The 20,771-nt window shown below is 35.7% G+C and overlaps 3 protein-coding genes across 3 annotated transcripts; all 3 read right to left on the bottom strand.

Moving 5' to 3' along the window:
- Window positions 1-474: 474 nt before the first annotated feature.
- Window positions 475-3,272, bottom strand: LOC113115748 (tumor suppressor candidate 5 homolog). The gene is made up of 2 exons (XM_026283327.1): window positions 2,830-3,272; window positions 475-908 (listed from the first exon to the last, which is right to left on the bottom strand). The coding sequence occupies exons 1-2, from the start codon at window positions 3,154-3,156 to the stop codon at window positions 771-773; spliced, it is 465 nt and encodes a 154-aa protein (XP_026139112.1). The 5' UTR covers window positions 3,157-3,272; the 3' UTR covers window positions 475-770.
- A 2,068-nt stretch (window positions 3,273-5,340) lies between these two features.
- Window positions 5,341-10,934, bottom strand: LOC113116799 (tumor suppressor candidate 5 homolog). Its single transcript, XM_026285121.1, has 2 exons — window positions 10,544-10,934; window positions 5,341-5,628 (listed from the first exon to the last, which is right to left on the bottom strand). Exons 1-2 carry the CDS (start codon window positions 10,862-10,864, stop codon window positions 5,479-5,481), a joined length of 471 nt encoding a protein of 156 aa, XP_026140906.1. The 5' UTR covers window positions 10,865-10,934; the 3' UTR covers window positions 5,341-5,478.
- A 1,310-nt stretch (window positions 10,935-12,244) lies between these two features.
- On the bottom strand, window positions 12,245-18,172 carry LOC113115747 (synapse differentiation-inducing gene protein 1-like). The gene is made up of 2 exons (XM_026283326.1): window positions 17,769-18,172; window positions 12,245-14,879 (listed from the first exon to the last, which is right to left on the bottom strand). Exons 1-2 carry the CDS (start codon window positions 18,087-18,089, stop codon window positions 14,730-14,732), a joined length of 471 nt encoding a protein of 156 aa, XP_026139111.1. The 5' UTR covers window positions 18,090-18,172; the 3' UTR covers window positions 12,245-14,729.
- Between the last annotated feature and the right edge of the window lie 2,599 nt (window positions 18,173-20,771).

The following is a 20,771-nucleotide window of genomic DNA, read 5'->3' as shown; positions in this document are numbered from 1 at the left end:
AAGTAGAAAAATTACTGTAAAATTTGGCACGGATATTTTTTGGTTCATCACTTATATAACCATTCCTCATTAGTTTTTGTATTTGGTTGTTTCAGCTTGCTTACTTTCCAATCTGAAACTGCATCAGAATGTTATGAATAGCGCAGAATAGAGGTCTTATGCAAACATGTCTGGGTTCACACAGAGCACATTGACTTACCGATAATTTACAGGAAGTGCATCACCAGTACGAATTTACTGGAATTTTTGCAAATATATATTATTTTTAAAAATACAAAATTTACCAGTAAAGACTGTATGTGTAAAAAGGGCTGTGTATTGTGTATTGATGGAAATAAAATTGACTAACACATAGATCTTTTGAAAGTATTTTATTTTGTATTACTGTGGAAATGCATCAAATTGCTAATCAGACATTTATGTATTTGTTTATTCAGGGTTTTAAACATAAGTTTAACAATACTTAAAAAAAAAAAGTGTACATGAAGAGTTTTGATAGTGGCTGTGATTGAGTAAGAAAATAATTCATATACAGTCATTTGAAAGATATAGGGAGTGAATGTATTTTATGTCAATACATGTACTTAGATAATAAAAATGTATGTAATAAAAAGCTCAAATTAGCACAGCTGCATACAAGATAAGCAAAAAAAGTCTAAACATACAATAATCAGCCTTATGGCATATGTCATAAACAGGCTATACTGACATTGAGCAAACAGGATTTACAATGCATAGAATCAAATCTGTATTTATTAGCATTTATCAACTCACAACACAGTTTTTAAAATAATATACAGTACAATGAAAACGACGCCAATACCGAGGGCTGCATGATTCAGGTTGAGCGCCGTATTAGAATTCTTCTCTGCTAATGCTCGCTGTCCTGCGAAGTTGGCATTTCGAGTCTGTAAAAGCAATTGTGAAACACAGTGTCAGCCACTTCTGTTCTCTGAGTTGCTTTGAGCCAATGGCAGATGGGGGAGTTCTCAAAAGAGGGGGCAAACTCCATTCTGTGGATGGGTTTCTTAGTAACATTTAATGCTTTGTTTTTATTTGATGGAAGATTTTTAGGTTGTATTAAGTACTGTTTATTTGATGGTAAATGTATGCTGTACCAACAAGCAAACAACACAACACAACATGTTTGTATCTATATATTTAAACCTAGGTACACCAACATGTCATACATTTTTAAACATTTCATATTTTATTTATTAGTATTAATGCCAATTACTATTATTATGGTTAATATTCTTGTCAGATCATGGGTCATTAAATTCAGAAGGTTGCAGAAAACCTTTCATTTTACTGATCTGAGTGCTTAAATAAAACAATTTTGTTCACGGATCATCATTCTAAGTTGTTTGCTTTGTATTCTGGCTGTTCGTTTCTATCAGTTTGACCAGTTCAGGCTGCATTATTGTATTGACAGAGTGTAAACAGAGACAGCAAACAGCTAATGCACCTAAACTAATTAATCAAGCTCTTCAGATTAACTTAAAAACTCAACACATTTTAGACACTGTAAAAAAAAAAAAAAAAATCAAGTTCAATTCAAAGAGTCAAATTTAAGTAGGAAGTCTTATTTTCTGATAAAAAAATATAATTCTTTGTTTTATTTATAACTTTCACAATTCCCTTTTTACAGTGTATTTGCCAGTTAATCTGAAATTGTTATAAAGTTGAAAAGTGAAGTGAAATATGGTTTATAAAGTTCTACATTTTTCTTACACCATTCCACCACTTCAGACATTTATTAACCCCCAAGATTTGTTGGATTGATACACTTTTTGGGCTTCAAAATCTCGACCACCATTCACTGCTATAATTAAGCTTAGAAGTGCCAGGATATATATATATATATATATATATATATATATATATATATATATATATATATATATATATATATATATATATATATACAGGATGGATTGAGGGTGAGTGCATGGGTTAATTTTAGGTTTTGAGTGAACTTCCCCTTTACACCATTTTTAAAGAAGAATCACAGTCTTACCGCCTTCAAATTTCAATGTGTTGCCTTTAGCCTACTTGAAAACATGCAGTTAAATTTGCTAGCAATTTAAAAATAAAGATAGTTTCCTTGTTTATCTTTATTTATTTTTATAATTGAAATGATATATTCAGCTCTAAAGCAGTCAAAATAACTAAAACAAAAAAATATATAGGTATTATATATTTTCTTAAAGATCTGTTGAGGGGGTCTCCAGTGCCACACCTATTCCCAACTGACCGTCATTTACTGGAAACAGAAAGACAGAAGAACCCACCCACTTGTACACGCACTTTATCTATGGAACATGGCAGTTACATGTCAGAGCTTGTCTTATTTACATATCATTTTAACCACAAAGACAATACTATTACAAACTATTTAACAGGCTTACATAGCCTTCTTGGCAATCACCCGTATCTTAGTTATGAAATAGTTTAAAGTGCTATGTCATGTTAAATAAATTAATACTGTTTTAAAAAAATACACTGTTTACTATAATCATGTAAGAAGTTTTTTTTCTATTTACATAATTTATATTTATATATATATATATATATATATATATATATATATATATATATATATATATATATATATATATATATATTATTCATCAACTCATTCTCCAAACCACAGTGCAGAACAATGAAAGGATAATGATCAATTAATTATTCAGGCTCAAAACAGAAAACCTTTGAAAACATAATAATCAACCCAACAATTGTTCTGACAAAACAAGCAATTTAGAAGCAATTTGTCATCTAAATAAAGAAATTAAACAAAAGTAAAGCACATGGACTAATACTTACAGAGAAGGAGAAAACAAGTGCAGCAATGCCCAGAGGAAAACAGCAGCACAGCATGGTGAAAATAGAGTAACCCAAGTAATCTGGCACTAGACTAGCCATTGGAGTGGTTGTCACAAATACTGCAGGCTGAGCAGCAACCACGGGTTGTCCTGGATGCGGCCCCTGGGCGTAGGGGCCTTGGGGGACCGGCTGGCTTGGAAAAGAGGGAGGATATCCAGCAGGATTGGCCTGGTATGGTGGTGGTGGTGAAAAAGAATATAACATTGCTGATTTCTCAGATGAATTCAAGGCCCCTGGAGGCTGATTGAAAGAATGGCTGGGATACATTCTTCAGATTATTGGATTCTGATTGAAATATCCGTTGCCTTGTGATCTGCTGAGATATATTCCTTTTGTCTGACTCAGGCTTGTCTGTGCTGATGAAGCGAGTCAGCAAATGCAATTTGTAGGGGAGGAGTGAACAGAGGCGTCATCCCTATTCAACGTGAGGGGGCGTGGCGTGCCACCTCAGATTTTTGAGACAATAATATTTTTAATGCAGCTTCCAAAAGACAATAAATTAATAAATAAATAGCCGATTAATATTTTCTACATTTAATACAATAACACCTGCATAATTAGAGCGTTCAGTGCGTCATATCACCTTCTGTTAAAAATCAAATATGCGTTCGCTGGCTGGCGCTGAGCCAGATACAGACGTACTGAACTGCGCATTAACCAATTACACACGATGCTCATGATGCAATGACCAATCAGAGCTGTTCAGATGAGTCATCGCTGTAATGCAGTGTTTTCTTCACTGGCTCGCTGACTGAATACCTCTTTCTGGCGAATTCTCTCGTCAGAAACAACAAAGTGCAAAAGTGTTTACCAATCTGTAAGATATACCTATTACTTTAATTGTGTAAACAGCGTCAGTGATTTTAATGGGAGTTTTCGAGTGTGCTTGAACTAGACCGTCAGTGATGTTTGATAATGTAAAATTGTCAATGTTCTTTGCTCACTTTCTGTACCATAAAAGTGTTATGATTAGCAATGTTAAATTTACCTTAAATATGAACTCAGCCATTAAAAATGTTAGTAAACAGGTTTTAATGCATATTTAATAGATTATATTATTACTTCGAGCACCGCCCACTATAGATCAACATAATCAAGAATCAAGATATTTCATGGTAGACTATAGCCTAGTTAATGCGTTTTGGGGATGTTTCGAATAAAATGGAAAAAAATTAAAATATACATGTTGCAAAAATGCCTCAAAAATAATGAGTGCATGACGCCCCTGAGTGCCAAGAACTTTACCCCTGTTTTCAACGTAGCCTACAATGTGCGTTCCTTGCGGGTTCACAATCGCGGTTTCCTTTACTTCAGAAGAAAACTAAATGTTAATAATCCCGCCTGTCACAATAGTGACCATAAAAAAGGTTTTCATTTAAAAGTTCTAAAACCTTACTGACTGATGTTTTAGTGCACTTCCTGGAAATAAGGGAAAAATAAAGGGTCTCGATTAAATATGTGCAGTTTCGCATGATTAGTGCAAATTGTAACATGACAAAAGCGGTTTATCTCATGTTTGCACCTTGAGAAGATGATGGCTGCAGCAAAGCTCTAAAACGAAAGCTGTTTATTTGCAGTTCTTCAGCACCTAGTTGGCAGCTGTGAGCTATGCGTATTCATTATGAATCCTTAAATCTGAGGAAAGTGATTACTTTTATGGATTTTATTAAAACGTGGATGGTTTAATTGTTGTTTTAATATAACAGTATCTGTGTTAGTAAAAAAAAGCTACAGTTTTTATTTACAAAAGCTGAGCCACATTTCACAAAATAGCAAACTTAATCTACACCAAATATATTTTTTAAGTATTTCGTGTTTTTTTTTTTTTCGTTTTTCGTGTCATGTATTTCAATATGGTATTACTGTAGAAATGTAGAAAATTGATGTTTTATTCTGAAAAAAAAGAAATGAATTCAAGCAATCATAAATACTAACTAGTTTCCTCATCTCAGTAGTCCATGTCTATAACTTTACCTGTGTTTTAAAAGAACATCATCTCTGATTTAAAAAGATAAATGTTTGTTTGTGCCTTCTGATTTGATTATTTGACAACACATTCATTTCTGTTTAAGCTGGTTGATCATTGGAAACTGTCTCTGTAGTGGGTTATTTTTGGTTGTTGTGCTTTTCTGATGACATTCATTTCTTAAAATGTGGCAGGTACTGTGGGTAATAACTCAAATCATATTGTCACTTATTTGTTTAATAATTTATCCTCACATTGTTAAATTGTTTGGGTGTTTGTTTAAAGATACTCAATATGTGGGTTCTATAATCCTCTCGGATTAACTGCCAGAGACATCACTTCCTGCATGATAAATGTGGTGGTAAATAACAACAACAAAAAGATAGTCAGATTTATGTACATATGTACCTAAATACACACATATGCTAAGTTGTATATATATAATTAGCACAGCTACACAGAAAATATGTAACATAAGCAAAATGTCTTAGCACAGGAGCTTTCATTTCAAACATACAACAATTAGCCTCAATGCATATTAGAGTAATGATAAACTGAACTAGTGACATTCAAAATACAGAAAATCAAATCAGTTTGTAATCTGCATATAACCATGTCAGTTTTTATCTAGCAGTCCGAATCACAATCTGGCTGATGATGATCACTACAATGACAACGAGGCCAATACCAAGGGCGACATGATTCAGGGTGCGTGCAGTTTTGGAGTTCTTCTCTGCTAATTCTCGCTGTCCTGAGTTGTTGGCATCTCGAGTCTGTGAAAACAATTGTAAAATATATGATGTAAGCCAAAGTACAAAGACTAAAATATGTGTATTTACGTGTAAAATGTACTCTGTGTGTCAGGATAGTAACAAGAGGCAGAGGTAAGTGAATCCAACCACAGTGTTTATTTACAGAATAACAAGTACGAGGTAAGTAATCGGTGGTTTCAGGTGCGGGTTTGGTGCAAATCCCTCAGTGCGAGGCTGAAAACAGGTGAGTACATCCTTTGCAGATATGTCAATGCAACACAGTCACAGTTCGTTAATACTTTTCTCTTTCAGACGCGGAAGTTATCAAGTGAGCTTGGATGAAACACAGGAGCAGGGTCGTAGCTGGGGTTCACGGGGCCCCGGTGCAGGTTCTACCAGTGGGCCCTTTTTGAAATTGTTTAATTTGCATGTTCATTCTATTTATTTATTTGCACTATTTACACCATGTTTAAGCTTGTTTAAGTTTGTATGTGTACTTTAAGTGTAAGTACAGAAACGGAATAATCAAATGTAAAATAGCACTACATAGGCTTCAGTGTAAAATAAATTATACAGTCAGACCAAAATGTATTCAAATACCTTTAACATTTCTCACATTATCATAGTTTATTTGCTATAGTTTAGAAACATGGTAAAAAAATAGAACAAGAACTTATAGTTAAACTGTTAGAACAAATGTATCTTGATAATGCCAGAAAGCTTTGAAGAAAAAGGTGTGTATTGGATTACAATCAAACAAAACTTTAGACAACTGTTAGTAGTTTGCTTTATTTTGTTGTAGGTTACATAAATGAATATTGCTCTGCACCCACAAATAAAAAATGTCAAAAAATTATATCTTGTGTCTGAATAATTTTAAGTTTGACTGTGGATTAATTATTGTTAAAGCTACAAAGTAATTAATTCAAGAGCAGTAAGTGATTTTCTGCCTTTCATTTTCTTGGATTAACTTTAAAATTAAAATTAGGTGTGGTCACTTTAAGAGACAATGCATCCATTATAATAATACACATCCGATTTTTTCTGCACTGTTAACTTTCACTTAAGACATAACCAAAATTGTTTTCGAACATACTTTCCAAGACAGCTATTTTGAAATCATTTTGTATGTATTTGTCGATACAAAGCAAGAAGAGGCAAATTCAGTGTTCAATGGCTTTGAGACGCGTCTCTCTGAATGTGCCCTGTGCACATAGAACACCACGCGCCGGTGCTGAATTGGGTTCCTTCACATCTTTTTCTGTTAAGATCGTTGGTGGCCCCTCTTCAGCCATAGGCCCCTATAATCGTCACCACCTTTCACCCCTCTAGCGACAGCCCTGCACAGGAGACTCTGGAGATCGTTGGAACTCAGGTAACAGACGAATATTCAGGAATCCTGGGGGCATTAGTACAAGGACACAAAGGTTATTGTTTCAAAAGGTGCGTATACATTACGTCTTTGAATCCGCGGTGCACTAGACGATCCCGAGACAACTGTCTATGGTCTGTTCCTGTTGGAGGCTTGACATCGTTGTGATGAGTGCTTTATAGTGCGCTGTGATGAGATTGCTAATGGTGAGCAGGTGATTAGTACTCAGGGAAGCGTGGTCAGTGTGGGATGGATGGGTCCGGGTTTGACTGGTCCCTGACATTACCTAACACCTTTTTTGGTTGGTGTGGTGGAACATCCTGAAGAAGCTGCTGATGTGCTGAATTTTTCATTCTGTTTGACTATTTGTCTGCGGGTGGTAACTGGAAGTTAAGCTTATTGTTACACTGAGGAGGGCGAAGAATGACTGCCATACCCGTGAGATGAACTGGGGACCTCTGTCAGACACGATATCTTCAGGAATGCCAAAATTGCGAAACACGTGTTCAAACAGTAAGTTCAAACTACCTTGTCAAAGGCAGTAGGCAGGGCTTTCAGAGGGATTAGTTTGTACGTCTTCAAGAATCATTCAATGGCCACAAGAATATATATGTTACCGTCGGAGACTGGGAAGTCGACTACAATATGGGACCAGGGGGTATGGGTAATGGGATTAGCTTTCCGGTGGGTAACTGGCGTGGGACCTTGGTTATAGCGCAGAGTGTACACCCTTGGACAAACGTCTTGATGTCGCATGCCTGCATTTTTGGCCACCAGTATTTCTGCTGAAGGGTGGAGTATGTTTTGCTGATGCCAGGGTGAACAGCAGGACACTCTGGAGGAATGGCCATGTTTTGTGACAGCTTGAGGATCTGTTCATCAAGGTCCCACTGGATGGGTTTGACGAATAACTTTGTTGATAGGATGGTTTCTGGTTCTTCTATGGTTTCCTCGGGAGTGTGGAGACGTGACAGGGTATCTGCTCTTGTGTTCTTTGACCCTGGATGGTAGGATATCTGAAAGTGAATCCGAGTAAAGAACAAAGCCCATCGAGCTTGGCAAGGCTCACCTCTTAGCTTCTTTAAAGTACTGGAGGTTCTTGTGGTTGGTAAGCATGAGAAATGGATGCAAAGCTCACTCCAACCATTGTCCCCATTCTTCCAGGGTGAGTTTCACAGCTAGGAGTTCCCGTTTACCAATATCGTAGTTTCCTTCAGTGGGGGATAATTTTTGGGAGAAAAATGCAAAAGGCATGGATTTGGACGAGTTCTCTGGGTACTGCGACAGGATGGCCCCCTCGCCTGTTGTCGACAATGAACTTCTTTTCTGGGTCTGGATGCTGGAGCAGGGCAGCAGTGGTGAAGGCGGTTTTCAGTGTTTGAAAAGTATGTTCAGCTTCTGGAGTCCAGTGAAGGGTCTTTGGCTTCCCCTTCAGGAGCGATGTTAATGGCACTGTTATCATGCTGTATCGGTTTATGAACCGGCTGTAAAAGTTTGCAAAACCCAGGAATCTCTGTAAATCCTTGATTGACTTAGGATTGGGCCAGGAGGTGATGGCTTGGGTCTTATGGCCAACCATCCTAACTCCTCTCTCGCAGAGGTGGTAACCCAAGAATTTGATGGAGGTCTGGTGGAAAAAGCACTTCTCTGCTTTCAAGAACAGGGAAAACGATCTGAACCGTTAGAGTACTTGGGAGAGATGGCATTGATGTTCGGTTCTAATCCACGAGAAGATGAAAATATCACCGATGTAAACGAGAACAAATCGGTTCAGGAATACTCGGAGGACTTCATCCATAAAACTATGGAACACAGCAGGGGCGTTTACCAGGCCATGCGGCATCACAATATATTCGTCGTGCCCTGCAAGGGTGATTAACTGCGTTTTCCATTTGTCTCCTTCTCGAAACCTAATCAGGTTATATGCACTCCTAAGGTCCAGCTTAGTGAATATGCGGGCTTCTCTGAGTTGTTCTAGGGAGGACGGCACTAGAGGGAATGGACAGCTAAATTTCACAGTGATTTATTTAGGGCTCTTTAATCTAAGCAGGGCCACAGAGGTGGAGAGGTCTGATGTACCCTTGTCTCACAGCCTCTTCGATGTATTCTTGCATGGCGGCTTGTTCTGGGATAGACAACAAATAGATCCGACCATTGGGAATGGTTTCACCTGGGATCAAATCGATTGCACAGTCCCAAGGTCGGTGTGGCAGTAGCTTTGAGGCTGCCATAGGACTGAATATACACACACACACACACACACACACACACACAAGCTTTATTTTTTAAGATTAAAAGATTAATAAAATAAAAAAAGTCTGATTTTGTAGTGGCGGTGCTTTAAATTTAATTATTATAATCTTAATTCAAGTGATGAAGGCTTAAAAGTCTGACAGTAATCAGTGTTGTGTACTGTAAGGTTAAGGCTTGGCTTAAATGTTTCAAAATGATTAACAGTTGAAAATATTTGTTAAAAATATTGAAAAGTGATCAAAAAGTAATCAAATGAAATCTGTTACATTACTTTAATAGAGTAATCAAAATAGTTACATTATTTATTACATTTTAAATAGGGTAACTTGTAATCTGTAACATATTACATTTCCAAAGTACCTTCCCAACACTGTCCCCAATCTACTGGCCTGACTAGTATTTCTTGTTAAAAATATCATTATAATGACGATTCATTTAGTCGAACAGAGGCCTTCTGATTTGTGACCTGTATCCTGTAGAAAGACTATAATTTGATATAAGATTATAATTTATTAATTTTTAGTTTTTTCTTTCAGTGAAATTTTTTATACTGCAGTACAACAGTAATAATAACTTATATAATGTGAATACTTTTTCCCCCTTAACACTGTTGTTCAGGGTGTATCCAGTGCCACACCTTCATCTTTACAGCTGGCAGTCATTTACAGGAAATTAATTGTTCAGTTTGGGAAGTTAAAGGAAAGATCTTATTATAATGTCTACATATTAGTGTGACCACAAATACAGCTTAAGCTTTAACAAGCCTCTCACCTATTTAGCAGTCAACTGTATCTCCTTTTTCTAGTTATTAAAATCATAAATTGTTTAAGTACATGTTCACTAAAATTATTTGGGCAGCATGGGATCAATGTAGGGGATTAAAAAAAAAGCAATATCAATTTAGGTAATAGATCAACCACATAATAGATTAACCCCATAATAGGTAATAGGTAATAGATCAACCACATAATAGATTAACCACATACCTAACACACACACACACACACACACACACACACACACACACACACACACACACACATATTTATATATGTGTGTGTGATAAAATAAAATATACCACATATATAAAATAAATTATTTTACCAATCATAAAACATATTTTGGTGACATTTAGATTTTTTTTTCTGTTTTGTTCAAAAAGATATAAGATAAAATATAAAAATATATTTCCATCTAGAAAGAATGATTCACAAACTTCTAAATTCTACAAACATGTTTTATACTTTATATTTAATGATTATACAAATGTTAAGGAAATTAAACAAAATTTTATGAAACTAATATACTTACAAAGATGGAGTAAATCAGCGCAGCAATGCCCAGAGGTAAGCAGCAGCACAGCATGGTGAAGATGGAATAGGCCAGGTAATCTGGCACTGGATTGGCCAGTGGAGCGGCGGTCACAAAAACAGCAGGCTGTACAGTGACCGCAGGCTGTCCTGGATATGGCCCCTGGGTGTATGGGCCCTGGGGGACCGGCTGGTTCAGAAAGGAAGGAGGATATCCAGCAGGATTGTGCTGGTATGCTGGTGGTGGCGCTGCTGGCATCCCTGATTTCCCAGATGATTTGTAGGCTTCTGGAGGCTGACTGGAAAACTGACTGGGATCCATTGTTCGGATTTTGGATTTTGATTGTAATTTATTTTGCTTTATGATCCGCAGCAATGTATGTAATACTGTACTCTGGTTCAGTCTTTTATGTGCTGATGAAAGTAGCCAGCAAATGGGGGCTGAGTTGTAGGGGAGGAGTTACAATACCTTTATACAGTATGATTGCAGGCATCAACTTATAGTTTAAAGTTTACTTGGGTATTACTGATGAAATACCTGAAATATCAGGTAGGTCGAGAGGATTATTTCACCACACCCGACCATTGTTTTGAGAATCTTTCTCTTTTTAATCTTTTTCCTCATTCCTCCCACCAGCATGGCAGTTATTATTGCACATCGTTACTTATTACATAATGGGTTATAAACTTATCCTCCCTGTATATTTTAGAGGAAAAAGTGCTCTTAATTAACTGAAAAACAATTGTTTAAAGAATGAAACGGTTTTGCATGTTGAATTCATTATATATCGAATTACACTGCATGCATAATTACATGAAAAGAGAGATGAGACAATTTAAACATACCAAATCATTCCTCAGTAGGCCAACAGATGAACTCCTATTAATTGATCATTACACTTAAAACCATTACACCAAATGTGTTTGTTAAATTATATTTCAGGCAGTGTTAAAGAACACCTTCTTAATATCTCTCACGACTGTATGAATAGGAATTAGAAATATAGCTTTAAGCAGCTATTATCAGGGTTTAAACACTTTAAGGCATTTAAGCACATAAAAATGTGACTTTTTTTAAATTTCCTTTTTAGCAGAAATATAGGTTTTTTAAATAATCTCAAATATGACAGCCAGGGTTCCGCAAAGTTGTTCATATGAGGAGATCGTATGATGTGAGGATCCAGTGTACACGTAAATATATTTAATACAATTCAGGTTTATTTGTATAGTGTTTTCACGATACAAATGCAAAACGGCTTCACAGAAAATTTTAGTTCCTACATTATATTTAGGAGTAGCTTATCAGTGGTGACTATGTCAAGGTGGTGTCCTTAAGGGAGAAATGTACAGTAAAAAGCAAACAGTTAATGACATGTATTCAAACAAAACGGTGAATGCTATTGATGAAAATGATTATATGTTGTGAGGTTTGTTGGTTCAGGGTTGCCATCATCTGAGGTGCTCTGAGGGGTCGGCAACAGGTGTTCGGTCATCTCAGATCTTTGTAAGGGTTGAATCCAGACTTTAATATAACGGTATCTGCATTTGTCTTATAGAAATAGGGCTAATATTTATATTACGTCTTAGTTTGCTTGTGTTATATTGGGGTTTAATGTTACACAATGTAATATAATTACATTTCTTGGAGGTGGATTAGTCCCTTTGTGCTTGTGACATTACATTACTCAAATTCAAGTTCAAGTTCAAGTTCAAGTTGAGCTTTATTGTCATTCCTCTACAAGTGTGGACATACAGTGGTGCTACATAAATACAGACATACAACAATGAAGTAAAAAACTAACCTGCAGATTTTGACTAAGTATACTTATATAAATGTTTACCTATACATAAAAAAAATCTATATTAGTGATTCACATAATACTGTACATGTGCAAAGAGAAACATCGTAAGACTAACAGTGCAGGGTGATCTGTAGTGCATGGGCATTACAGTTATGGGCTAGTCCTGCCTCTCATTTATTTCCTCCCTCTAGAGGTGTTACCCAAATTTTTCACATATTTGTCATGGTAGTCCATTTCGACAGGTTTTTCTCTGCCTTACACAATGTGACATGTTGTCTCTGACAGTTTTAGCTATGTAGGTCATCCCGAGAAGGGAACTATTTTCAGGACACTGGCATTCTTTTAATAAATTAAGTATTTTTTTTAAATATATTTTTTTAAAGAAATGAATTGAATTAAGAGATTCTAGGTCTTATTCTTGTTGAGAAGCATTTAATGTATTTCTGGCCCTCATATTTGTATTCCAAAAAATATAGAAAATTACATGAATCACGTAAATGATACCATATTTTCTATTAAAAATGGCAACATTCGAGAAAAAAGTCATGGTTTGCCTCACTTTATATTACTGTAGATCGTTTCTCTCATAAAACAGTTTTTATTAAATTTTTAGCTTCTTCAATCTTACCTCTATATTTAAAGGGTTAGTTCAGTCAGAAAATGAAAATTAGCCCATTATATACACTCAAGGCATCCTAGGTATATGACTTCTGTCTTTCAGATGACTTTATATAAAACAATTATAAATATTTATATTTAAAAAAAAAAAAAAATCTTTTTGTACTTCTAATTTGTGACTAATTTGTGTTTCTCTCTCCTACACACTTCGGCATTTGTTACTTCTCATTGGCGCTTAATTAAAACCAACTGGTTTTGACTTCCAAGCTGTGTTATTTTAGTATCACTAAGTGACAATTATATAATTTCTATTTTCATTTGAATTTTTAGTAGGTTTTGTTTTTTTATGTCTTTATTCATTTTTATTTCACTTTAAGTATTTATTTTAATATACAATGTTAACTAAATTAAAATGAGAAATATTGCCTTTGCAACTGTTATACTATATTTAGATTTAAAATAAAAAAGTAATATACCTAATATTAAAATCTATAGTTGCACATGTATGTTCCTGTTTTCCTTATTTGGTCCTTCCTTTGCCTGAATTCATCATGTGTATTCGTTCCCAGTTGTGAGTCATTAATTCATTAATTTGCTCCCGGGAGTGCCCTGTGTTTGACATTGTGCTGTGTGATAAATCTACACATTTTAGAGTGGCCTTTTATTTATTGTGGCCAGCCTAAGGCACATATGTGCAATAATCATATGTCTAATCATTATCTTGATATGCCACACCTGTGAGGTGGATGGATTATCTCGGCAAAGGAGAAGTGCTCACTAACACAGATTGGACCGATTCATGAACAATTTTCGAAATAGGCCTTTTTTGTATATAGAAAAAGTCTTAGATCTTTGAGCCTAAGTCATGAAAAATTGGGGGCAAAAACAAAAGTGTTGCGTTTATAATTTTGTTCAGTGTACAGTATATGCTTGTGCCCTTTCCATGTAGTGAATGCACGTTATTGAATGATATTTTGTTTTCTTTTAGAATTTAAAACTGCTCAGGTAATTTCAGTGGTAGGCTATGATACATATTTGTGTATTAAACTCCTCATAACTTGCAAACTCCCCGTGATAGCACACAAATATTCCTGCCCGTTTTCACTCATTGTCAGCCTCCGCTTTTTTGCAACAGACTAAAGCCCCTGCATGTATTCAGCCCACCTTATATTCAGCTAATAAAATAAATATGCTGTAATTTTCTGGAGTTATTTTATGATTGTTTGGGCAGTCCCAAGCTATAGCTTAAATTTATAAAAATACAGTTGGCTTTAGATTAATTTTAATCTATGCACACACACACACACACACACACACACACACAAAAAAGAATAATGTAATCTTTATCTACTTCTGACTGGGTTGGCAAGACAGTCATTTAGGTGGGCTCGGCCCATGCCAGGAACCTGCCCTGCTTTGTAGTATTTTTGCTGATGACATTAATTTCTTAAAATGTGGCAGGTACTGTATGTAATAACTCAAATCATATTGTGTACATATTACCTAAATACACATGTATGCTAAGTTGTATGCGATATATATAATTAGCATAGCGTCACACAAGATATGTAACATAAGCAAAACGTTTGAACAATGCATTACCGAAGGAAAGACAACTGAAAGCTGTGTGGTAGCTTTCATTGGTTTAAACATATAACAATCAGCCTTAATGCATAAAGTAATGATAAATTGAGCAAGTAACATTTAAAATACAGAAAAACAAATGTGTTTGTAATCTGCATCCAACCATCTCAGCTCTAACAGCTTTTATATAGAAGCCCAAATCACAATCTGGATGATAATCAACAATACAACGCCAGCGAGGCCAATACCAAGGCCGGTGTGATTCAGGTTACGTGCCATTTTGGAGTTCTTCTCTGCTAATTCTCTCTGTCCTGAGAAGTTGGCATCACGAGTCTGTGAAAACAATTGTGAAATATATCATGTCAACCATTTTTGTTCTCAGAAATTGCTAGTAAATTTTGCAAGATAATAGAATTGTGATAAATAAACTTGCCCCAAAAAATGCCAGAATTGTAAGAGAAACAAAACTAAACATAAAGATATATAAAGAAGTTGTCTCGGCTAGTATTGCTTGAGAGGATGCTGCAGGTGGCGGATAGTTCTTTTCTCACAGCAGCTGGAATAATTAAATTTATCATTTTGATGGTGGATTGTAATACAAAAATGTATATGTGTTTATGAAACACAAGTGACTGAAATTACATTACATTCCAGTTTTAAATGTGCATCTGATTACATATAGCCTGGGATTACACAAGATTTGTATTGTTAAGTTCTAAGGAAAAATCATTCACACAGAAATTTATGTTACAATGTATGAACAATGTTTTCTGGAAGTATTCCTGAGCCCATGTTGTGATTTCCATTACAGTAACATTACTGTATGTGATGCAGTGCCATCTAAGGGCCCGAAGATCCCTGAAAGATCACAGGCATCCAGTATGTTTTTCCGGCCTTGACCCCTACGCACATATTGTTCCACATTCTCAGAATCTTTGGATGATATTATGCACTGTAGATGATGATAACTTCAAACTCTTTGCAATTTTTCTTTGAGAAACTCCTTTCTGATATTGCTCCACTATTTTTTGCCGCAGCATTGGGGGAATTGGTGATCCTCTGCCCTTCTTGACTTTGAGAGGCTCTTTTTATACCCAATCATGTTGCCAATTGACCTTATAAGTTGCAAATTGGTCCTCCAGCTGTTCCTTATATGTACAGTACATTTAACTTTTCCGGCCTCTTATTGCTAACTGTCCAAACTTTTTTGGAATGTGTAGCTCTCATGAAATCCAAAATAAGCCAGTATTTGGCATGACATTTAAAAAAGTCTCACTTTCAACATTTGATATGTAATTTATATTCTATTATGAATAAAATATAAGTATGAGATCTGTAAATTATTCCATTCCATTTTTACTCACAATTTGTACAGTGTCCCAACTTTTTTGGAATTGGGTTTGTATATTAAAACAACAACAACAACAAAAAAAACATTATTTTAAATTGAGTATAAATTAATCATTAATTTTAAATGCATTTTTTTCTGTATTTTTGATCAAATGAATACTGACTCAATTAGCATAAGACACTTTCATAATGTTGTATAATTATCAAAAATGACAATATAATAAAGTCTTTTCATGTCACCAGCCTATACTTAAAGTATTAAAATTACATAATAGAGCTGTAGGTGTCACTAAGGCTTCATTTTTTAATTTCATGAAAGAGTAAACTGTGTACCATACATAAATATAAGGGAATTGCATAGGCCTACTGATTACCATTATTAAAATGAGACAAACCGCAGATCCAGATCTCTCCACAAATGTTAGTTCGTCTGTACCATGTAATTTTCTGATTTATGGATATGAATGAAAAATTACCGCTACACTTCTCATTATTATCCAATGAAATTTGAACTTCTTGTGCCAGATCATGATTGGTTGGTATAGCCTATTATACATGACAAACGGGCAATGCATAATTATGTAATATTCTAAAATAATTAAATCGACACACTAGCCTTGATTAAGAGAGTGAATGACGTGACATACAGCCAAGTATGGTGACCCATACTCAGAATTTGTGCTCTGCATTTAACCCATCCAAAGTGTGCACACACACACACACACTGTGAACAGCCCAGGGAGCAGTTGGGGGTTCAGTGCCTTGCTCAAGAGCACCTAAGTCAGGTATTGCCAGCCCGAGACTCAAACCCACAATCTTAGGGTTAAGAGTCAAACTCTCTAACCGCTAAACCATGACTAAGTTTTTTTTTCTTCTGTTAAACCAAACACACTCACTGAAAAGTTTCCGAGCAGACTGTGGAATATCCCTCAGTCAAGCAAAACACGCACGCAACTAGCAACGCCTCAGATTGAGAGATATGTAAAAAATAAACAGGAATTTTCTGACTATTGAGCGATTGATTGCTGTTTTGTACACATTGTCATGTTAATTTTAATTAAAATACGTTATGTTTTATTGACCACAATATCATTGCTATTTATCTGTGAGTGGCACTTTTGTACAATTTTGAAAAAGGGCAGGGGATGAGCCCCCAAGGCCCCCCATTCTGCGAGTGCCTGATAAAGCTGGCAATCATTTACAGGAAATAAACAGGAAATCTGCAAAGTTCACATACTTGTTCAGTTAGGGAGGTTACAGGAAAGATATTTTTATAATGCCTACATATTAGCGTGACCACAAATACAGCTTAAGCTTTAACAAGCCTCTCACCTATTTAGCAGTCAACTGTATCTCCCATATCTATTAAAATTATAAATTAAGTACGTTCACTAGAATTTTTTGGGCAGCATGTGATCAATATAGGGGATTAAAAAAAGCAATAGCGTTTAAGTTAATAGATCAACCACTTAGAAACATTTTGATGAGTGAGTAATATACAAAATATATACTTGATACATGCACACACACACACACACAGACACACACACACACACACACACACACACACGTGTAATATGTGTAATAAAATAAAATATACCAAATATATCAAATAAAAGAGTGTACCAATCATAAAATATATTTTGATTTGTTTTGTTTAAAAATATGTATATTTCCATCTAGAAATAAATGTCAGTGCAAAATGATCCATCCATTTATTCTCCAAACCAAAATGCAGAAAAATAGAATTTTTGACCAACCGTTGATAGAGGCTGTATGATTACAACACCTGTTATACAATGTTATACAATTTTATACTTAATGATTATACAAAATAAATTTTTATAATTTTATTAAAACTAATATACTTACAGAGATGGAGTAAATCAGTGCAGCAACGCCCAGAGGAAAGCAGCAGCACAGCATGGTGAAGATGGAATAGGCCAGGTAATCTGGCACTGGATTGGCCAGTGGAGCGGCGGTCACAAAAACAACAGGCTGTACAGTGACCACAGACTGTCCTGGATATGGCCCCTGGGTGTACGGGCCCTGGGGGACCGGCTGATTCAGAAAGGTGGGAGGATATCCAGCAGGATTGTGCTGGTATGCTGGTGGTGGCGCTGCTGGCATCCCTGATTTCTTAGATGAATTGTAGGCTTCTGGAGGCTGACTGGAAAACTGGCTGAGATCCATTGTTCGGTTTATTGGATTTTGATTGTAACTTGCTTTGCCTTGTGATCCGCAGCAGACTGGTTCAGTCTTTTGTGTGCTGATGAAAGTAGCCAGCGAATGGGGGCTGAGTTGTAGGGGAGGAGTTACAAAAAATTTAAATAGTGTGACTGTAGGCATCAACTTGTAGTTTTAAGTTTACTTGTTTATTACTGATGAAATACCTGAAATATCAGGTGAGTCGAGAGGATTATTTCACAACACCCCACCATTGTTTTGGGAATCTTCTTTTTTTAAATCTTCTTCCTCATTTCTCCTACTTATCACATAATGGGTTATAAACTTAACCTCCCTATTTTTTTTTAAAAGTGTTCTTAATTAATTGAAAAACAACTGTTTGAAGAATGAAATGGTTTTGGCATTTTGAATTCATTATACATCAAACACAGTAAAGAACACCTTCTTAATATCTCTCACGACTGTATGAATAGGAATCAGAAATATAGCTGCAAGCAGCTATTATCAGGGTTTAAGCACTTTAAGGCATTAAGGCATTTAAGCACATAATGACTTGACATATTTTTAGCAAGCCTGTAACCTCCCCAAATTATTGAAAAAAAAAACAAAACATAATCTTATTTAGAAATATGAAGATTTGTAACATTTATGACTGTTATAGCACCACCTATCGTTTGGGTTGGGTTGAGTTTGCAAAAATATAGTTTTTTAAAATAATGTCAAATATTGAAAGAAAATTTTGATTGACAGTGTTGGTTCAGGCAAAGTTGTTCAGAATGAGGAGATTGATCGTACGATGTGAAGATCCAGTGCATGCATGAATATAGTCAATTCAATTCAGGTTTATTTGTATAGTGCTTTTCCTGATACAAATGCAAAGCAGCTTCACAGGAAATTAAAGTTTCTACATGATATTTTGCTTATCAGAGGTGAGTATGTCAAGGTGATGTCCTTACGGCAGAAATGTACAGAAAAAAAAGAGAAAAGTTAATTAATGACGTGTATTCAAACAAATGGTAAACACTATTGATGGCAATGATTATATGTTGCGATCAAACTTATAATAAAAGTTCATAGTTAGGTGTGTTGGTTCAGGGTTGCCATCATCTGAGGTGCTCTGAGGGGTCGGCAACAGCTGTTCGGTCATCTCAGATCTTTGTAAGGGTTGAATCCAGACTTTAATATAACGGTGTCTACATTAGTCTAATAAAAATAGGTTTAGAGTTTACTTGTATTACAGTATATTGTGGTTTAGATTACACAACGTAATATAATTAAATTGCTTGGTGGTGGCTTAGTCCCATTACATTACTCATGATATATTTATGTTTTTTTTTTTTTTTTTACGATTACAGTTATGGGAAGGAAAGGAAGGAATAGAGGAAGGAAACATTTTAACACCTACATTTTTAACACATTCATCATGTTAGTAGTCCATTTTTACAGATTTTTCTTACGCAATGTGCCATGTTGTATCTGACAGTTTTAACTATGTAGGTCTTCCTGAGAAAGGTAGGCGCATAAATTTCATCAAACAGTTGTGGGAAACAATAAACATAAAATTTCTCAAGAGCAATTTTTGAAGGGAACACAAATAAACAGCTAAAATTGTACTTATAAGGATATGTATACACAGAGGAAGGCCATACTACTATTAGTGCAGCAGGAAGACCAAATTAGACAACGTCAAGCTGTTGTAGTTCATCCGTGACAGTGCTTGTGTCCGTTGTAGATATTATCCATCACAGTGTTGCCAAGTCCTCGGACAGTGGCGGTTCTACATTGAAATACACCCTGGGCGAGACCCCTTTCGAGCGCCCCCCACCCCACACACAAAAAAAATTGCAAACAAAGTTCTGCACAAACAGCAATATTTTATTATAACAACTGTTTTCATATGATGTGAGATCATTGCATGCATGTTTCCAATTTGCCATTCCTGCACTTGTTAAATTGATGTTCCTCTTGGAAAACAATTTGCAGCAGAAGCAAAAGAGGCTGTTGTTCTTAATTGAATAAATCAGCCAACTTCTTGCCATCTTTTCACCACTTACTAATGTCTTCTTAAAATATTAGTGGTGGCAACTTCTCCGATTACTCTCATTCCTACGGAAAACAAAGCCAGGTGGCACTTTACTTGGTCCTCTGTGAACCAGCTCAGTCCGAATCCTGTCAGTCAGATGTGAGGGCCAGTGGGGCTCAGTGGGGGTTCAGCTCCAGGCATTTCTATCAGACAGCATATTGGCATATTACTCAAAATACATAGCAGTGAAAAAACACAGTCCTACTCATAAATTATCAGAAATATTACAATTACATTAAATTGCAGTTGTCTTGTAGCCCACACACACACATGATATGCACACCTGAAACCTCATGCTGGGTAGAAGTAGAGGCAAAGAGGTCTTCATCCAATATCAGATATTTGTGGAGACATATGTGTAGCGGAGGAGGTGGTTGGCTCATCCTGACCAGTGGCAGAGGATGCTCCAAAATATTTTAGAAGTGCCCCTGAAATTGCAATTTAACTGCATTTGAAATCAAAAGACCATAGGATAATGATTTATAAAGCTAAAACAGCCTAGGGTCAAATTGACTCAAAACATAATAGAAGGGTTACATAAACATGCTCTTACACACTAAATGTCTGTCATTACACACTATATCCTCCTAGACCCGGAAAAAAAA

This window comes from Carassius auratus, chromosome 16, assembly GCF_003368295.1.
Source record: "Carassius auratus strain Wakin chromosome 16, ASM336829v1, whole genome shotgun sequence".
Taxonomy (NCBI): domain Eukaryota; kingdom Metazoa; phylum Chordata; class Actinopteri; order Cypriniformes; family Cyprinidae; genus Carassius; species Carassius auratus.
This window is presented reverse-complemented; position numbering and strand designations above follow the sequence as displayed.

What these genes read in the sequence shown, in the direction of transcription:
- LOC113115748 (XM_026283327.1), bottom strand. Translation starts at nt 3,156, where the DNA reads ATGTATCCCAGCCATTCTTTCAATCAGCCTCCAGGGGCCTTGAATTCA. An exon ending in CACTTGTTTTCTCCTTCTCT is followed by an intron (nt 909 to 2,829) that starts GTAAGTATTAGT and finishes TTGCTTTTACAG; the next exon opens with ACTCGAAATGCCAACTTCGC.
- LOC113116799 (XM_026285121.1), bottom strand. Translation starts at nt 10,864, where the DNA reads ATGGATCCCAGTCAGTTTTCCAGTCAGCCTCCAGAAGCCTACAAATCA. An exon ending in CGCTGATTTACTCCATCTTT is followed by an intron (nt 5,629 to 10,543) that starts GTAAGTATATTA and finishes TTGTTTTCACAG; the next exon opens with ACTCGAGATGCCAACAACTC.
- LOC113115747 (XM_026283326.1), bottom strand. Translation starts at nt 18,089, where the DNA reads ATGGATCTCAGCCAGTTTTCCAGTCAGCCTCCAGAAGCCTACAATTCA. An exon ending in CACTGATTTACTCCATCTCT is followed by an intron (nt 14,880 to 17,768) that starts GTAAGTATATTA and finishes TTGTTTTCACAG; the next exon opens with ACTCGTGATGCCAACTTCTC.